This window comes from Onychostoma macrolepis, chromosome 15, assembly GCF_012432095.1.
Source record: "Onychostoma macrolepis isolate SWU-2019 chromosome 15, ASM1243209v1, whole genome shotgun sequence".
NCBI lineage: Eukaryota > Metazoa > Chordata > Actinopteri > Cypriniformes > Cyprinidae > Onychostoma > Onychostoma macrolepis.
The window spans coordinates 15293046-15307255 of record NC_081169.1 but is presented as its reverse complement, the minus strand read 5'-3'; the positions used below and the strand labels follow the sequence as shown (position 1 = coordinate 15307255).

The 14210-nt window shown below is 35.1% G+C and overlaps 2 protein-coding genes across 8 annotated transcripts in view; both read right to left on the bottom strand.

Annotated features, from left to right (window-relative positions):
* Positions 1–6900, bottom strand: part of arhgef12a (Rho guanine nucleotide exchange factor (GEF) 12a) — a 57196-nt gene extending 50296 nt beyond the window's left edge. For 2 of the 6 annotated variants that reach the window (XM_058744409.1, XM_058744411.1), the window contains exons 1-2: positions 6058–6896; positions 5344–5507 (exon numbers count right to left, since the gene is read on the bottom strand). In XM_058744409.1, the coding sequence (XP_058600392.1) occupies positions 5344–5375 (32 nt within the window). In that variant the 5' untranslated portion in view covers positions 5376–5507; positions 6058–6896. Of the gene's footprint in view, positions 1–5343; positions 5508–6057 lie in introns of all 6 variants that reach the window. The other 4 variants (XM_058744412.1, XM_058744414.1, XM_058744410.1 and 1 more) reach the window with 3 other exon arrangements.
* Positions 6901–7477: 577 nt separating this feature from the next.
* tlcd5a (TLC domain containing 5a) lies at positions 7478–13533 on the bottom strand. 2 transcript variants are annotated; one of them, XM_058744726.1, is made up of 3 exons: positions 13226–13533; positions 11010–11220; positions 7478–8907 (listed from the first exon to the last, which is right to left on the bottom strand). In XM_058744726.1, the coding sequence occupies exons 2-3, from the start codon at positions 11203–11205 to the stop codon at positions 8375–8377; spliced, it is 729 nt and encodes a 242-aa protein (XP_058600709.1). In that variant the 5' UTR covers positions 11206–11220; positions 13226–13533; the 3' UTR covers positions 7478–8374. The 2 variants fall into 2 exon arrangements, with proteins under 2 accessions (XP_058600709.1, XP_058600708.1); XM_058744725.1 differs by having other exon boundaries at positions 7480–8907; positions 13242–13532.
* Between the last annotated feature and the right edge of the window lie 677 nt (positions 13534–14210).

Below are 14210 nucleotides of genomic sequence, written 5' to 3'. Positions count from 1 at the left end.
GAAAGAACATTTATGCCACATCTTACACTTATACACTTATTTATCTAACACACATACTTAGTCTACATTTCAATTTGCACATAATATACCTGTACATACAACTACAACTGTCAATTTGTATATTTTTATTCCTTATTTACTTATTCTATTTTTTAATTCTTCTTTTTATTATCTGTGTTTTTTGTTCTGTCGCCGTCATTCTGTTGCACTGTGGAAGCTTCTGTCACGAAAACAAATTCCTCATCTGTGTAAACATACCTGGCAATAAATCTCATTCTGATTCTGATCTTTTTAAAATATTCATGTGTCCGCCCAATAATTACGCACAAACACTCCAAATATCTGCCAAATGTGACAAAATATTTGTTTTCTTTCATGACATTTGAGCCTTATAGGTTGCAAAGTATTTGCAGCACATATAATCACCATCAAAGCCATTCCTGTAATCATACAGCTGGCATATGATCATTAACTGATAAAAACAATAACAACCAAATGTGGTTTTAAGCTGAAAAACACCTGACTCAAATTTCAAGGGTGTTGACTGTAAATGGGTGTTGAAAAATGTAAAAACACCATACCTGAACCTTAGGGAGAACTTGCCCATACTTATTAATAATTACTTTAATGGCCATGTGAAATGCATTTCTTGCCAGTTGACACAATATACATTACTCCCAAAGGGACATTTTGTAACACAAAATGTGCATTCATGGCTATCTTCTGCGTGAGACTGAGATTTCTGAGTTACTTCTATTCATAGACATTCAGTTGATTTCACAGTGCGGTCTGGGCTTCATGACTGTCAACTGAGATTTTCTACGCTGCCAGAGAAACCAGAATATCCACCCCGCATGGACCAGCCTTCCTCCGAACTATGATTTTGTGCATTTTTTTTTTATGATTTTCCACTGGGCAAAACTGGTATTCTTGTCCAAATCCTACATCAAACATCTTTGTCAATCTGCAAACTTCAGCATTTTTTCCACACTATCCATCAAGACAAAAAGAAAACAATTTCTCTATTTCAGCTCAGAAGGGTGTAAGACACGAGGCAGCACCACTGAAATCACAATGAGGGCTTTGACAAGACGGATGACTCACCTGCTGCTAAGCTTACATGCTCATATTTACGTCTGACAACGGAGTAACTAGGTGTGTTTCTGAGACTTTCAGCTGCTTCACCCAAGGTAAAGGTGAGCATAGGTGTGGCCCGGTGCTGTAGTGAAAGGCCCATTTGTCTGGAGGTGGAGGGGGCAGGGGAGAACCGGGGGATCAGGGGTGTCAGACATTGTTGTGCCTCAGCAGGGGCTGGTGATCTTTACTGAGACAGATCTGGTGCAGAAAGAGCACCGGAGAAGAGAAGGAGTGGCTGTTGTGTGCATGCCAAAGTGGCAGCAGGGTGTGAGGCCGGCCCACTCCACTCTTCATTTACACTCCAGTGAGAGCGTCTGTCAGCCACTATGGCCAGAAGGATGAGCACACAACAGTATCATACTCCAAACATCAGCGCGCTGCTTCATAAATCCTCAACCGTGAATCTTTGTATTGCAGTAAGCGCTGGGCGTGTGTCAGGAGAACATAGCCCTCGTGTTGACACTATGATCTAAAGCTAGAGTAGGCCGACCGGTTTTGTGCGTAGAAATAATAAACTGAAAATCTGAGATTCAAAATAGCTCTGCACGATCACAGTACATGCACACCCTGTACAGCAGCTTAATTAACAACAATGCAGCTAGATTTGTATACTGACAGCTAAAATACTAACTATATGCAATTTAGCACAATTAAACCTTTCTTCTCCAATTCATAGTTATGTAAAATAATAAAATTAAAACTACTTAAGATAATAAAATAAATATATAAACACACATACGCATGTAAAATTTTTAACTATATATGTACTAATTTTAATTATTTATGCATGCATGTATATAACTATAGAGAGAGAGAGAAACCATGATTTTTGGTTATAGTTTTTTTCCTATTTATTTTGCATAGGGGGAAACACACAAACAGCTTTATAATAAATAACAACAAACAACAATGACCACATTAAGCTGATGATTCAGACTGTAGAGGGCTGCGTTTAATTAGTCTGATTGGTTCTTCCGATTCATTAAAAAGAACCGCCCTAATGGAGCAATTCAGTGGGGAACTGAACAGCATGTCCTGCAGCAGGTTTATTGCTGCATGCAGCCAGCGAGGAAAACACAGTTGAAAAAGCAGGGTTGATTATTTGTTGTCAAAATATTATTTTCCAACACTCAAGATTTTTTTTTTCTCTCCATACAAAAATGACAAACTCACATCTTTCTGCTAAAATATACAGCGATTATATTTTGGTCACAGTGCGGCAGATTAACCAGTAACACAGCATGCACGATGCAGGAAACACTGCTGTATTACAGTAATGAGAATGAGATTCATTTCACATTACAGTAACGTGAATTTAAGAGTTTGTGTTTGTCAGAAAAAACACAATGCAAAAAAGTCTTAATGTCAAAATAAAAATGTCTTCATGACATTTGACCCAGTGAAACTACAAACATTACTGTATCATTGCTAACTAGCATTATTACCAGAGCTACAGCCGTAATGACCATAACATGCATTTCATTTCAGAATGTATTAATGACAGTACAGTTTCAAATACTGGAGTGTCAAAATATTATTAGTGAAGCATCAGAGCTCAGCAGCACAGCTATTTTAAGCAACTTGGTTATTAAGCTGCTCTCTGCTTATCACTGATGAACAGGAAACACATTTCAGTAATAATTCCTCCGAGTGTGAAAAAGAAGAACATATACGAGTGTCAGCAATGTTTAATTCAACAATTCTTTATCATTATGGTGGGAAAAGATTTTAATGAGCAAGATTGTAATAAAAAATAAATAAAAATGATATATATATATATATATATATATATAAAATATTTGTTTTTATTTTAATTTGTTTCTTGAGAAATTTATATAAAATGAATAAATTATCATCATCAATTTGTAAATCAATTTTTACGTATTAAGTACTTGCTATTCCAATTTAATGAAAGGTTGTTTTTATTTTTTACAGTAAACTAAAAATTCAGGAGTACATACCTTCAATGTGCTGTAAAGTTGTAATCTGAAATGCTGCTTTACACTAAACTATTGCTTCAATCCTAAATACTATACAGGAACAATGTATAGGTAAAACAATATGTTCACAGACTGAAAAGCTCTTAACCAATCTGCTCACAGGATATCCTGTTATGTCTTACAAGTCAGTGTAGGGGTGAAAGCGAATGAGGTCTAGACACAAAGAAACAACAAATGACTTTGAACTGGCATAACCTTAGGATTAAAACAGAACGCCACATGGCTGAAGGTAACAAAAGATGCATTAGCCACATACACTGTGCCGTACAATGCATCACCTGCAGTGCTAACAGATGAGATGAACACCAATCATCTTCAACTAGGTCTGGGTGGCCAAAACTGTTCAATCCTGATACTGCTACTCTACTAGATGGAATGAAAGGTAGATCAACAAGTGAGTCTCTCCCTCAGAATTACCTACCGATGCTTGTGTTTCAATCCCTGCAGCACTGAAAGCATATCTGTCATCACGGAGATGACCAGACAGACAACCAGTCTGCTGTTCCACAGTGACGTCAGTGGCAAAGACCTGTGAGAGCTTACGATTAGAAAACACTCTCTGACTGACGTTTTTCAGCCATCGTGAATGAAAAGTATGTGAGGGCTGAGCAAATAGTGGTTATTGATACATTTATTGAACTTTCCCATGGCTTAGTTTCCACTAATCACTTGTTATGAAAAAGCCTGAGTATGATCAATAGCAAATGGCAGAATGATGAAATTAGACAAAAATTCTTACTTGATTTGTGTTCTGGTCTAAAAAGCAATAATCAAGTAACACGCAATGCTGTGAACCAGCACAATACAATAAAATACAACATTACAATTGTTTTCTTCTACCACGTCTATATAAAATGATCAACATAAGCCATTTGGCTTATGAAATAAGATTTGAGACAGTTTGGATCACATTTATATAAGAAATACATAATACGCTGTAAACGACATGACAGGATTACACAAAGCAAAACCAAACATAAGCATGATACTGGTTGACGCATAATTCAAGATGGCAGCATTGCTAAACAAGCATATCAAGCAACAGAAAAAAAGAAAAAGAAAGATAGTACTAAAAAAAACATCTAATATCTGATGTCTGAAGGCTTTTTTAGAGACATACATGCACAAAAAGTACATATTTTGCACATAACATGCTCAAAAAAGGTCTGGTTTGTGTTATTGTTAACTAAAACTATTAAAAATAACCTAGTTTTCAACAACTGAAATAAAGCTGAAGTAAAAATATAATATAATATAATATATATATATATATATATATATATATATATATACATACATACACACACACACACACACACACACACACACACACATAATGTTTAGAAAACATTGCCTTGGCAACTAAATGAAATTAAATAAGTTAAACCTGAAGTACTAAAACTACTAAACCTGAAATAAAAATAAATGAAAGCTAAATAGAAACCTTAAAACTAACTAAACTGAGAAAAGCACAAAATTACTGAAAAAAATAATAATAAAAAGCTAGTTCAGATATATATATTTTTTTTAAATATATAATTAATACTAAAATAAAACAGGTACTCCAATGGTATGAGACTATATAGTACGCAAAAAGCAGTATATCAGTTGAGTAATATGCCCGAATATGAGATATTCACAAAACAGTAGGCATAAAAAGACCCAGATGAACTACTGCATTTGCTGATATTCAAAACAAACCGTCCCATAATGCCACAGAAGCTGTCAAAGTCAAAATGTTGCCACAGTAAATGACTTTTCAAGTGCACCATGAAAGTTGCTCATCATGACTAAATTGCACTTGTTAAGTTAAATAATTTTCACTATTGGTAGGTCAAAAGACACGAGTCAAAAAACAATGCCAATATGACAGATCATGCAGCATGTCTGTGAATGTACTAATAAAACACACCTGCAAACCTACAGAAACATACTTGAGTGCGTCCAAATTCTCGTACATGCACTGACTAGCCAATGGAAACTGAGTTCTCAAAACTGGAAGCAAAGCACAAAGCTGGTCAAAAACCGGACTTCATGACCATAAACCTACACCACACACACAATATTACAAATCCAAACAAATGCTGTCCAATACAGTTCTCTATTTAGAGAGTAAGCACAGATGTAGGCTGAGATGTCTGCTTAAGTATATGGATCATACCAGAAGCTAGTTTGTCCACATAACACGAACATAACTCATACATACCTGTCAGTGACTGTGGACCGTGTGTCGCTCATTGGGCTTTTGTTTTTAGTTTTTATTCGTCCTATATCCTATAGTCATTTTCAGATGCATCAGGAGAGGCATCGGTTTCTGATGTTGCATGAGGCGGTTGCATTCGTATTTTGTTGTGCTGACCAGGAGGTTCACTATTTACAAAAAAAAACATAACATTTATTATAAAAGTTGCACCAAAACACCAATTAATCCCAATGATTCCATACAATCATAAACATAAACAACAACCCACGAGCAGATGACTTTAAATATTAGAAAATATAAAACCATATAATATGCATTGAAGACCTAAAAGTATTTATGCATCATATTTTCCAGAACCAACATGTTTTTGTTTTGTTTTGTTTTGTTTTGTATTTTTAACCAATCTGCAAGTATCCTGAAGTAACCCAAAGAACATTTGGTTCTTCGAGTAATAGTGCTGTTTACCAAAAAATAATCCTGCAACAATAACATCACCACAATAACACTCTACCTCTACTATAATTGCAGTATGGACATATAAAACGAAACTAAATATGTTTTGTATACACATAAACGTTATATAGCTATAAAAACGTTATACTTCCTTGTTTTAATAGTAATAGTAACAAGTCAGGAGGCTTGTACAGATCAGTCAATAATTAAACCAAAATAACTCACAATTTGTGATTTCCCGTTATCGTGCAGCTGTAAATTTACCTTTATATTCAGCAGCAGCTTCCAGTTGAATACGAAACACTTCCTACTGCTCGAAGTTACACTCCTTTGACAATTAAAACACTTTTGAGCTTCCTAATGATGAATGTGTGTACGTCCCCAGCCAACACAGCAGCAGCACTACCGCAAACATAGACTGCAGACGAGGCCTTGCTATGCTAAAGCTAACAGCAGCCTAATAACGTCCACTCCAAAAATGAGACGCGATATTTTCCCAACAACAATAATGAACAGCCGTGTGCATCCACACCAATCCCACAGTCATCCAGACAGGGGAAAAACACACACGCTCATACACGTGTCATCTCGCGGAGAGTTTCCATGGAGCGGCGACGAAATCACTTCAGCATCAAAATAAACAAAACCACGAGAACAAAGTTCGCGTAGTTCTTCCCGAGCGTTTTTCCAGATGATACTGAGTTCGTATGGAAGCGAGGGTCAACGTAGAAATCAGTTTGGAGGTTGTAGGTTCCGGTCCACCAGCCTGGGGAAAGTTGAGATGTGCCGTCTCTCCCGCGGGGTTGCGTCTCAAAACCTAGTAGAGCCGCCTGCACGGACAGCATTTCCGATTCAACCCAATTCACGCCAGCTCGCTCTGCTGAACTGCCTCGCAACGTGCACAAAAATGCTGTCTATGTAGACAGGCTCACTGGAATTTGAGAAACTGTCCGTGTTTTGGTTATAGTTTGGAGTGAAGATGGTAATTCAAAGTTTCTTTTTCGCGAAGATTCACTCAAACTCCGGAAACGCGTCCAGTCAGGGAAAAATAAAATATTAGGACATGTTTAAAAAAAAAGAGTCGGTGATACAGTTAATGCAGTTTTAGATAGCTTTGAGTATGGGCTTTTTAGCATTTTGCTCATAATTACATTAAAACGTACTTGTTTTGAATGGAACATTTGTGTATCCATAGTGATTCGGACAAGGCGTTCACTTTTCGCCCATTTTTTCGTCCTGTTATGTTATGTTTTTTTTTTTAAAGTAACAGTCGATCATTTTTAGATTTACAGTCAGCTGGCTAAATGAGTTAAATTAATCTGTAGGAAAATGTGAGGCAGTCACTGGTTAAATTAAAAAACGTCAAGCCCTAGAGTGCGAAAAAGCGTTCAAGTATTATGTTAGTTTGCCACATGGTGGACGTTCACAAAACTGCAACGTTTTACTTGAGTTGGGCCTTTTACGTACATTATATTGGATTTTGGTTAGTAATTATACTTTGTATAATAATAATAATAAACCGTTTAAGATGCACATATATCTAAAGACAATTTCTTAAAAGATTTCCACCTGAATAAAACAAAACACTCATAATTTTTTTTTACAATAAATATATATAAATATTTTAAAACAAAACTGCTTCACTGCTTTTTAAAAGAAATAATAAAACAGTATGCCAAATCACTTTCAAATCACCAACTGTAACCTTTTAATAGCACTTTTTTTTTTTTTTTTTTACAAACTCTTAACAGTTAAACCTCAATTTTGGTTATTAAACCCCAATATCTTAATGATTTGTAATTCAGAATTTGATCACATTAATCAAAAGAGGTGTATTCAAGTCATGATGACTTTGAATAAACTTTAATACATTTTTCATTGATCAATTGCAACATTACAACACCCTAAAATACATAATTGTAATGATGATGATGATGATGATGTTTATTGATTTATCAACTGGTGTGGTCAAATCACCATAACAGATAAATAACTGATGCACACAGCGTGTAAGTCATCACTCAGTCTCACAATTTAAAAATGGTTACATTTCAAAGACAAGATTTACTTTTCAATCATTTCATTAATCACACACAAATCATTCAGTAATCTTCCAGAAACATTTAGTAGTGTTTCATGATCATTTCTGAATATTGCACGTACTAAAAGTTTAATGGAAAAAGTGTAAAAGCAACATCACTAATTAAAATTTATAACAAGTAGTGTTCCTAATTACAAAAATATCAAATATCTCCAGTACTTAAAACAGTTTAAACACTTCACTCCTTATGAGTACAAATATATCAAATTAGATCTGATTGTAAGAATTTTGAGTTAATCATAATGGCAAATAATAATAAAAAAAAACATTAAGACTGTTTAAGGGCTCTGATACAGCATGGATGTTTTCCCATGTGTATATTACCAACCAGAAATAAACTTTAATGGCTGATATCCTTTTAAAAAATATGTAAACATCTATTAGCTGCAGAGCTTTATTAGCTGGTACACTTGTTCTGATTCTCATTCTTCTCTCCAGTGTTAGAAATCGAGAGGCCAAACCGCTGATCTGAGAGATCTTTCAGTCTCTCTTCACATCCTGCCCGTTGACCTCTGCCATCCTGTGGCGATTTATCCAGCGCTGGTATTTGAGCAGGGATTTGCGGTATGCGAAGCGGCCGATGTCAACCATGAACACCCAGGACAGCGCGTACATGGCCACACCACCACATTTAATGATGAACTTGGGTCTCGGAGAGATCAGCTCACAGTACAACATGGTGCCGCCGACGAAAATGCGCATGAACACAAACAACAGCACGAATAGGACATCCACCACGTCTCCGAGGAAGCTGTCATAGCGGCCGGAGTGTTTCAAAAACCAGCGTGTCTGAAGGAGGGGGTTTGTGATCTCGCTGCCAAACAGCACGGCGCAAGACTCGATGCCTGACTCCCCCAGCCACAGAGTGAGCAGAATACCCAGGATGCTCATGGTGTGGTGGGCAAGCATCACCAGGCCCTCTGTGCGGAAGTACACACACCAGGCCATGTCAAAGATAAAGTAGCCCAGACTGACCACCATAGCGGTGATCTGCAGAGGGGTGTTCTTTGTACCTGCAAATGATATATAGTAAAAAATGAGCATTTGTCATGAAAAAAGACAATATGGCAATGCTAATAAGACAACATTATATATTAGGGGTGTGCGACATGTCTGTGATAATATTGTGTTGTTTTAATGGGTTAATTTGCAGCTGGCAAGCTAGGATTTTGATAAAAGTTGGCTGTCTATGTAATAGAAGCTTTGTATATGTAGCTTTTTTAATGACCAGAAAAAACAAGAGAGAAGGGCTGTGGTGAAGAAAGCTAGGAAAAACATTTCACCCATAATGCACTGGGCTCAATCAGACCATCCGTGAGCGGGAATTCAAAAATGTGGAAGTACGGTCTGTAGTTTTCACAAAAGTCCTGGATTTATCAAAAGTCAAATTAATGATGATATCTTTGCGTAGGTAACACAGAAAAATAATACACATCATGCACTTGTACTACCGACATTGTAACAGTACAAAGCTTTTAGCAAAATTGGCGAACTAACCCTTTGACAATGTGTGAGCTGACATTAACAAAATTCAAAATCACTTCAAATATCAGCATGATTGCAAATGTGATATTGATTTTATACAACAAAGCAATAAACAAGATTTTAATATTATGTGAGTTTCGTTTAGACGATTTATATTTTTATTACATTTTTATATTTATATTACACTTACAGACATAATATTGTCTGTTTTGGCTCCATTTCACCAACAAAAATAGTTTTAAACAAATCTCTGAGAAACAAACAGGTGTTTTGTTACTGACTGAATCTGCATTTAGAACAAATCAGTTGAGTGAATAATTCAATGACTCATTCATAAACAGTTGCTTTGCCACTTGTTTTGTTTCTTAATAAATCAGCCATCTGAACGAAGATATGAATTTGAAGATGTGAGTCAATGACTCACTTGTTAAGACAATTCCTGCATCCGCATATGCCTACTTCCCTACTATATAAGAGCACGAGAATAGTATGTCCAAATTAGTGCTGTCAAACGATTAATCGCATCCAAAATAAAAGTTTTTGTTTACATAATGTGTGTGTGTGCTGTGTATATTTATTAGGTATATATAAATACACACATGCATGTATACATTTCAGAAAAATCTGTTATGTTTATATATTAAATATATTTATTTATAATATAAATTATATGAATTTGTGCCATGGTCTGTCTGAATACTCGATTCTGATTGGCTGGCAGATTAAATTCGTTTAACTGCACAGGTAGTTCCAGGTCAGTTTAATCACGTTCTATATTAATGCGCTTCCTATAAACATTGGTAACCATAGTAACATACAGTTACAGTTGAATAGTAATACAGACGAAAATAACCCTCATTTGTATCGTTCCGGTCAAATATTGCAGCACAAATATTATTAACATCTTTAATATGTGAATGCTGGGAAATGACCATGGCATAAACGGGATAATCAACGGCTAGCTGTGCATTAAACGATTTGAATGCACAACGTGGAGGCGAAAGAACCACCCGACGCGCTGTGAAGTGCATTCAAATCGTTTAATGCACAGCTAGCCGTTGATTATCCCTTAAATAAATATAGATATATAAATATTTTCAAAATATATATATGCACGTGTGTGTATTTATATATACATAATAAATATACACAGAACACACACATATATATTATGCAAACAAAAACTTTTGGATGCGATGCGATTAATCGCGATTAATCGTTTGACTGCACTAGTCCAAATTCATAATATTCATGTAACAGTAGTCAAAAAGTACCAACTTACAAATGCCATTGAGATTCCAAAATGTGAAAGAGTTGTAAATTGCAGTAAAACGGCACAATTGACACTCATTTAACGGTTGCAAACTTCAAAGTTCTTATTCAAATGTAGAACCTATTTCAGATGCGATTTTGGACACAGCAAGTGACTTGCCACCATCTGCTGGCAGTTTTAGTTTCTTTTTTATTTCATATTTTAATGTTCCAAATTTTGTATTTGAAACAATCTCATAGCATCATTTATGCAAATAAAAATTGCAATGTAAATACATTTATGCCACCTCTGAGCTGCATTAAACAGTCTGTATATATATCACACACCCCTAATATATTAACATTTAGTACATCTTGCCTGGGTAGGTGAAAGGCCACGGTCCATCTATGTATCCAATGTAAGCAGTTATACAGACTGCAAGGATGCCATGGAATAGTGTAACTAGCCGACAGTTCCATTCATAGCCACAAGAGCCATTTGTGTAGCACAGCAAAGCATAAAGAGCAATCCACCCAGCTAAGCATGCTCCGACTCCCAGCACCAACGGTGACATCTTTATTCTGTGAACCTAATCAAATACAATGAGCTGTCACATTCACAAAACACTTTACCATGTTAGACTGCATGCATGCATTCATGAGAGTACTTACGTGAAGCACCACAGCGCTTGAGTGATTGTATAAAAATGACACTTTTCCTTTGATTCTGATGTGGAATAAGCGCTAAAACCATTCGAGTATGTCTGAAGGGCTAGCAGTGGATTTCACATTAACAGTTGAGAAATACAAGAGTCTGGCATGTATCTGGGTGTGTCAAAAGTAGACCAAAAGTTACTGTGGCAACCTTATCCACGGCTCTTTATCCTAATGTTGTCCGAACATCAGATGTAAAGCAGCTGAAGTTGAACCAGGTCAATACTAGGTTATTTTATTTTAAAGTATATATCCAGACACTGATATAGCCTGTATGCAAGTTTGAGAACTGAGAAAGAGTTCTTATTCATAGCAGGCTTAATAAGAAATAATTGATCAAATAAACACTCAAAAGTTACTGTGGCAACCTTATCCACAACTCTTTATCCTAATGTTGTCCGAACCTTGGAAGTAAAGCAGTTTAACTATGTCAATATTAGGTGTTTTTATTAAATATATATATCAAAATACTGATATAGTCTATGTACATTTGGGAACTGAGAAAGGGTTCTAATTCTTCTTCATAACAGGTTCAATAAAAATAATTAATAAATGTGACCCTGCCTGGACCACAAAACCAGTCTTAAGTCGCTGGGATATATTTGTAGCAATAGCCAAAAATACATTGTATGGGTCAAAATTATTGATTTTTCTTTTATGCCAAAAAATCATTAGGACATTAAGTAAAGATCATGTTCCATGAAGATATTTTGTAAATTTCCTACTGTAAATATATCAAAACTTAATTTTTGATTAGTAATATGCATTGCTAACAACTTCATTTGGACAACTTTAAAGGCGATTTTCTCAATATTTCAATTTTTTTTTGCACCCTCAGATTCCATATTTTCAAATAGTTGTATCTCAGCCAAATATTGTCCAATCCTAACAAACCATACATCATTTATTCAGCTTTCAGATGATGTATAAATCTCAATTTCGAAAAATTGACCCGTATGACTGGTTTTGTGGTCATGGGTCGCAAATAAATGCTGAAATGTTACTGTAGCAACCACAGCTAATGTTATCCAAACCATGGATGTGAAGCAGTTGAACTAAATAAACATTAGATTATTTTATCAAATAAATACATCAGGATACTGATACATACGTAGGTTTGAGAAACGGTTCTTATTCTTATTTATAACAGATTCAATCAAAATAAAATTAATTATTAATAAAATACAATAAAAATATTTTTACTAAAAATAAATTAATTTAAAACATGCTCCTGCAGGCAAAATTATGCAATGAAAACAAAACAAACTACCATTTTCAATCATAAGAGTCGGTTGCTTTTGGTTAATTAAAAAATAAATGAAAGAACAAATTGTTACCAATGTTTGTGTTTATTACTTTTATGCAATATATATTTTGAATCAATTACTGCACTGCAACTTCTAAAACAGTCAAATTAATTTAAAATGTATCTGTTTTATTGGAATACAAAATTATCTGGCCATTTGGCAACAGACGATTTTATTTCCAAATGTATTCGTTAAAAGTACCAGTAAAAGGATCGTTAATAGAATCGTTCAATTTCTTATGATTCCCATCACTACTGTTGCCAAGTAGTAATAGTTCATAAAACAGGCACTTTCAGTGTTCAAATGTAAAAATAAAATAAAATAAATTAAAAATTGAAATAAAAAATGTAATGGAATAATACGTTACATATAACTTATCTTTCTCAGAGATTCTTATTTCACAGTGCAAAACAGCTAACTTACTGCTGGATCCAGACTTAAGCTAAGCTTCTGAGCTGTACGTGGGCTGGCTGAGGTTAAATTAATTACCACCCTTCATTAAATTAAGATGAGCGGGTTCAACGTCTAGCCATGAAATTAAATCTGGTGTTTTAAAAAAGGAAAAAGTATATACCTCTTAAAATAGTTACCTCAATAGCATGTTCATTGACAGGCCGGAGGGTTCTTCAGGCTCAGCATGGATGCTGTCTTCTTCCTCCGTGCCTCCCGTTTCAGCATCACGGACACGAGGCCTCGAGGGATCTCAGTGATCAGCTCCGGCATCGTCTTGGAGATGGTACGCAAATCACCACGCAAACAAAAGCCACATTTCAGCCGCTCCGTCTCTTAGCGGCTGGACAACAGCGAGGATGACAACAAAGAGGAAGATACATCCTTACAGCACGGCGACCTCTGCTGGTACGGACCGCGGCCTTCACAACAAAATACAACGTAACCATAGTTACTATAGTTACTTACCGCCGGTGGGGTTTTTATTGAACTTTCAAAATTACAAAATTCAAAGTATGGTCACTACTTTAAAATAATAACCAATTATCATGAGATATGATTCAAACAGAGTTTCTGCTATTTTCATTTTTAAGACGTGGCCGATACTAAATTAGTTTAAGTATTTTGGCGGTAAAACTATGGTTACTTTGAATTTAAAATGCGTGGCTCACGGGCCGCTGCCACAAAATGATTTATAATAAATTAAAATTCGATTGTGTTTAAATAACAGGTAAAATAAATAAACAAGTGCATAATACTAAGGAGAAAAATCAGGTAATGTATGCTGAGCTTTTTTTAATACGAGGGAAAAGTTTTTATAAATCATCTTAAAATAATAATAATAGAGAGAGATTTACTTTTTTCCCTTTTAAAAGCTATAGGCTTGTTGACCATAGTAGCAAGGTGTTTTTATTGTTGTTTTAATTTATTTAAAAAATAGTGAAAAACTGTTTTTATCTATATGGGGTTTCCTTTCATTGTTAGTGAACAAATGAGTAACTCTTTATTCAATGAATAATGTTGAATATATCATATTAAATTAGCATAATAATGCTTATAATATATTAGGTAGAATACTTTCAAATATTTATAAAAAATGTATATTTACA

Bases quoted from the DNA above. Each gene is read 5' to 3' on its own strand.
- tlcd5a (XM_058744726.1), bottom strand. From the start codon at position 11,205: ATGTCACCGTTGGTGCTGGGAGTCGGAGCATGCTTAGCTGGGTGGATT. The intron at 8,908-11,009 runs GCAAGATGTACT...TATCATTTGCAG, and splicing joins GTGGCCTTTCACCTACCCAG to GTACAAAGAACACCCCTCTG.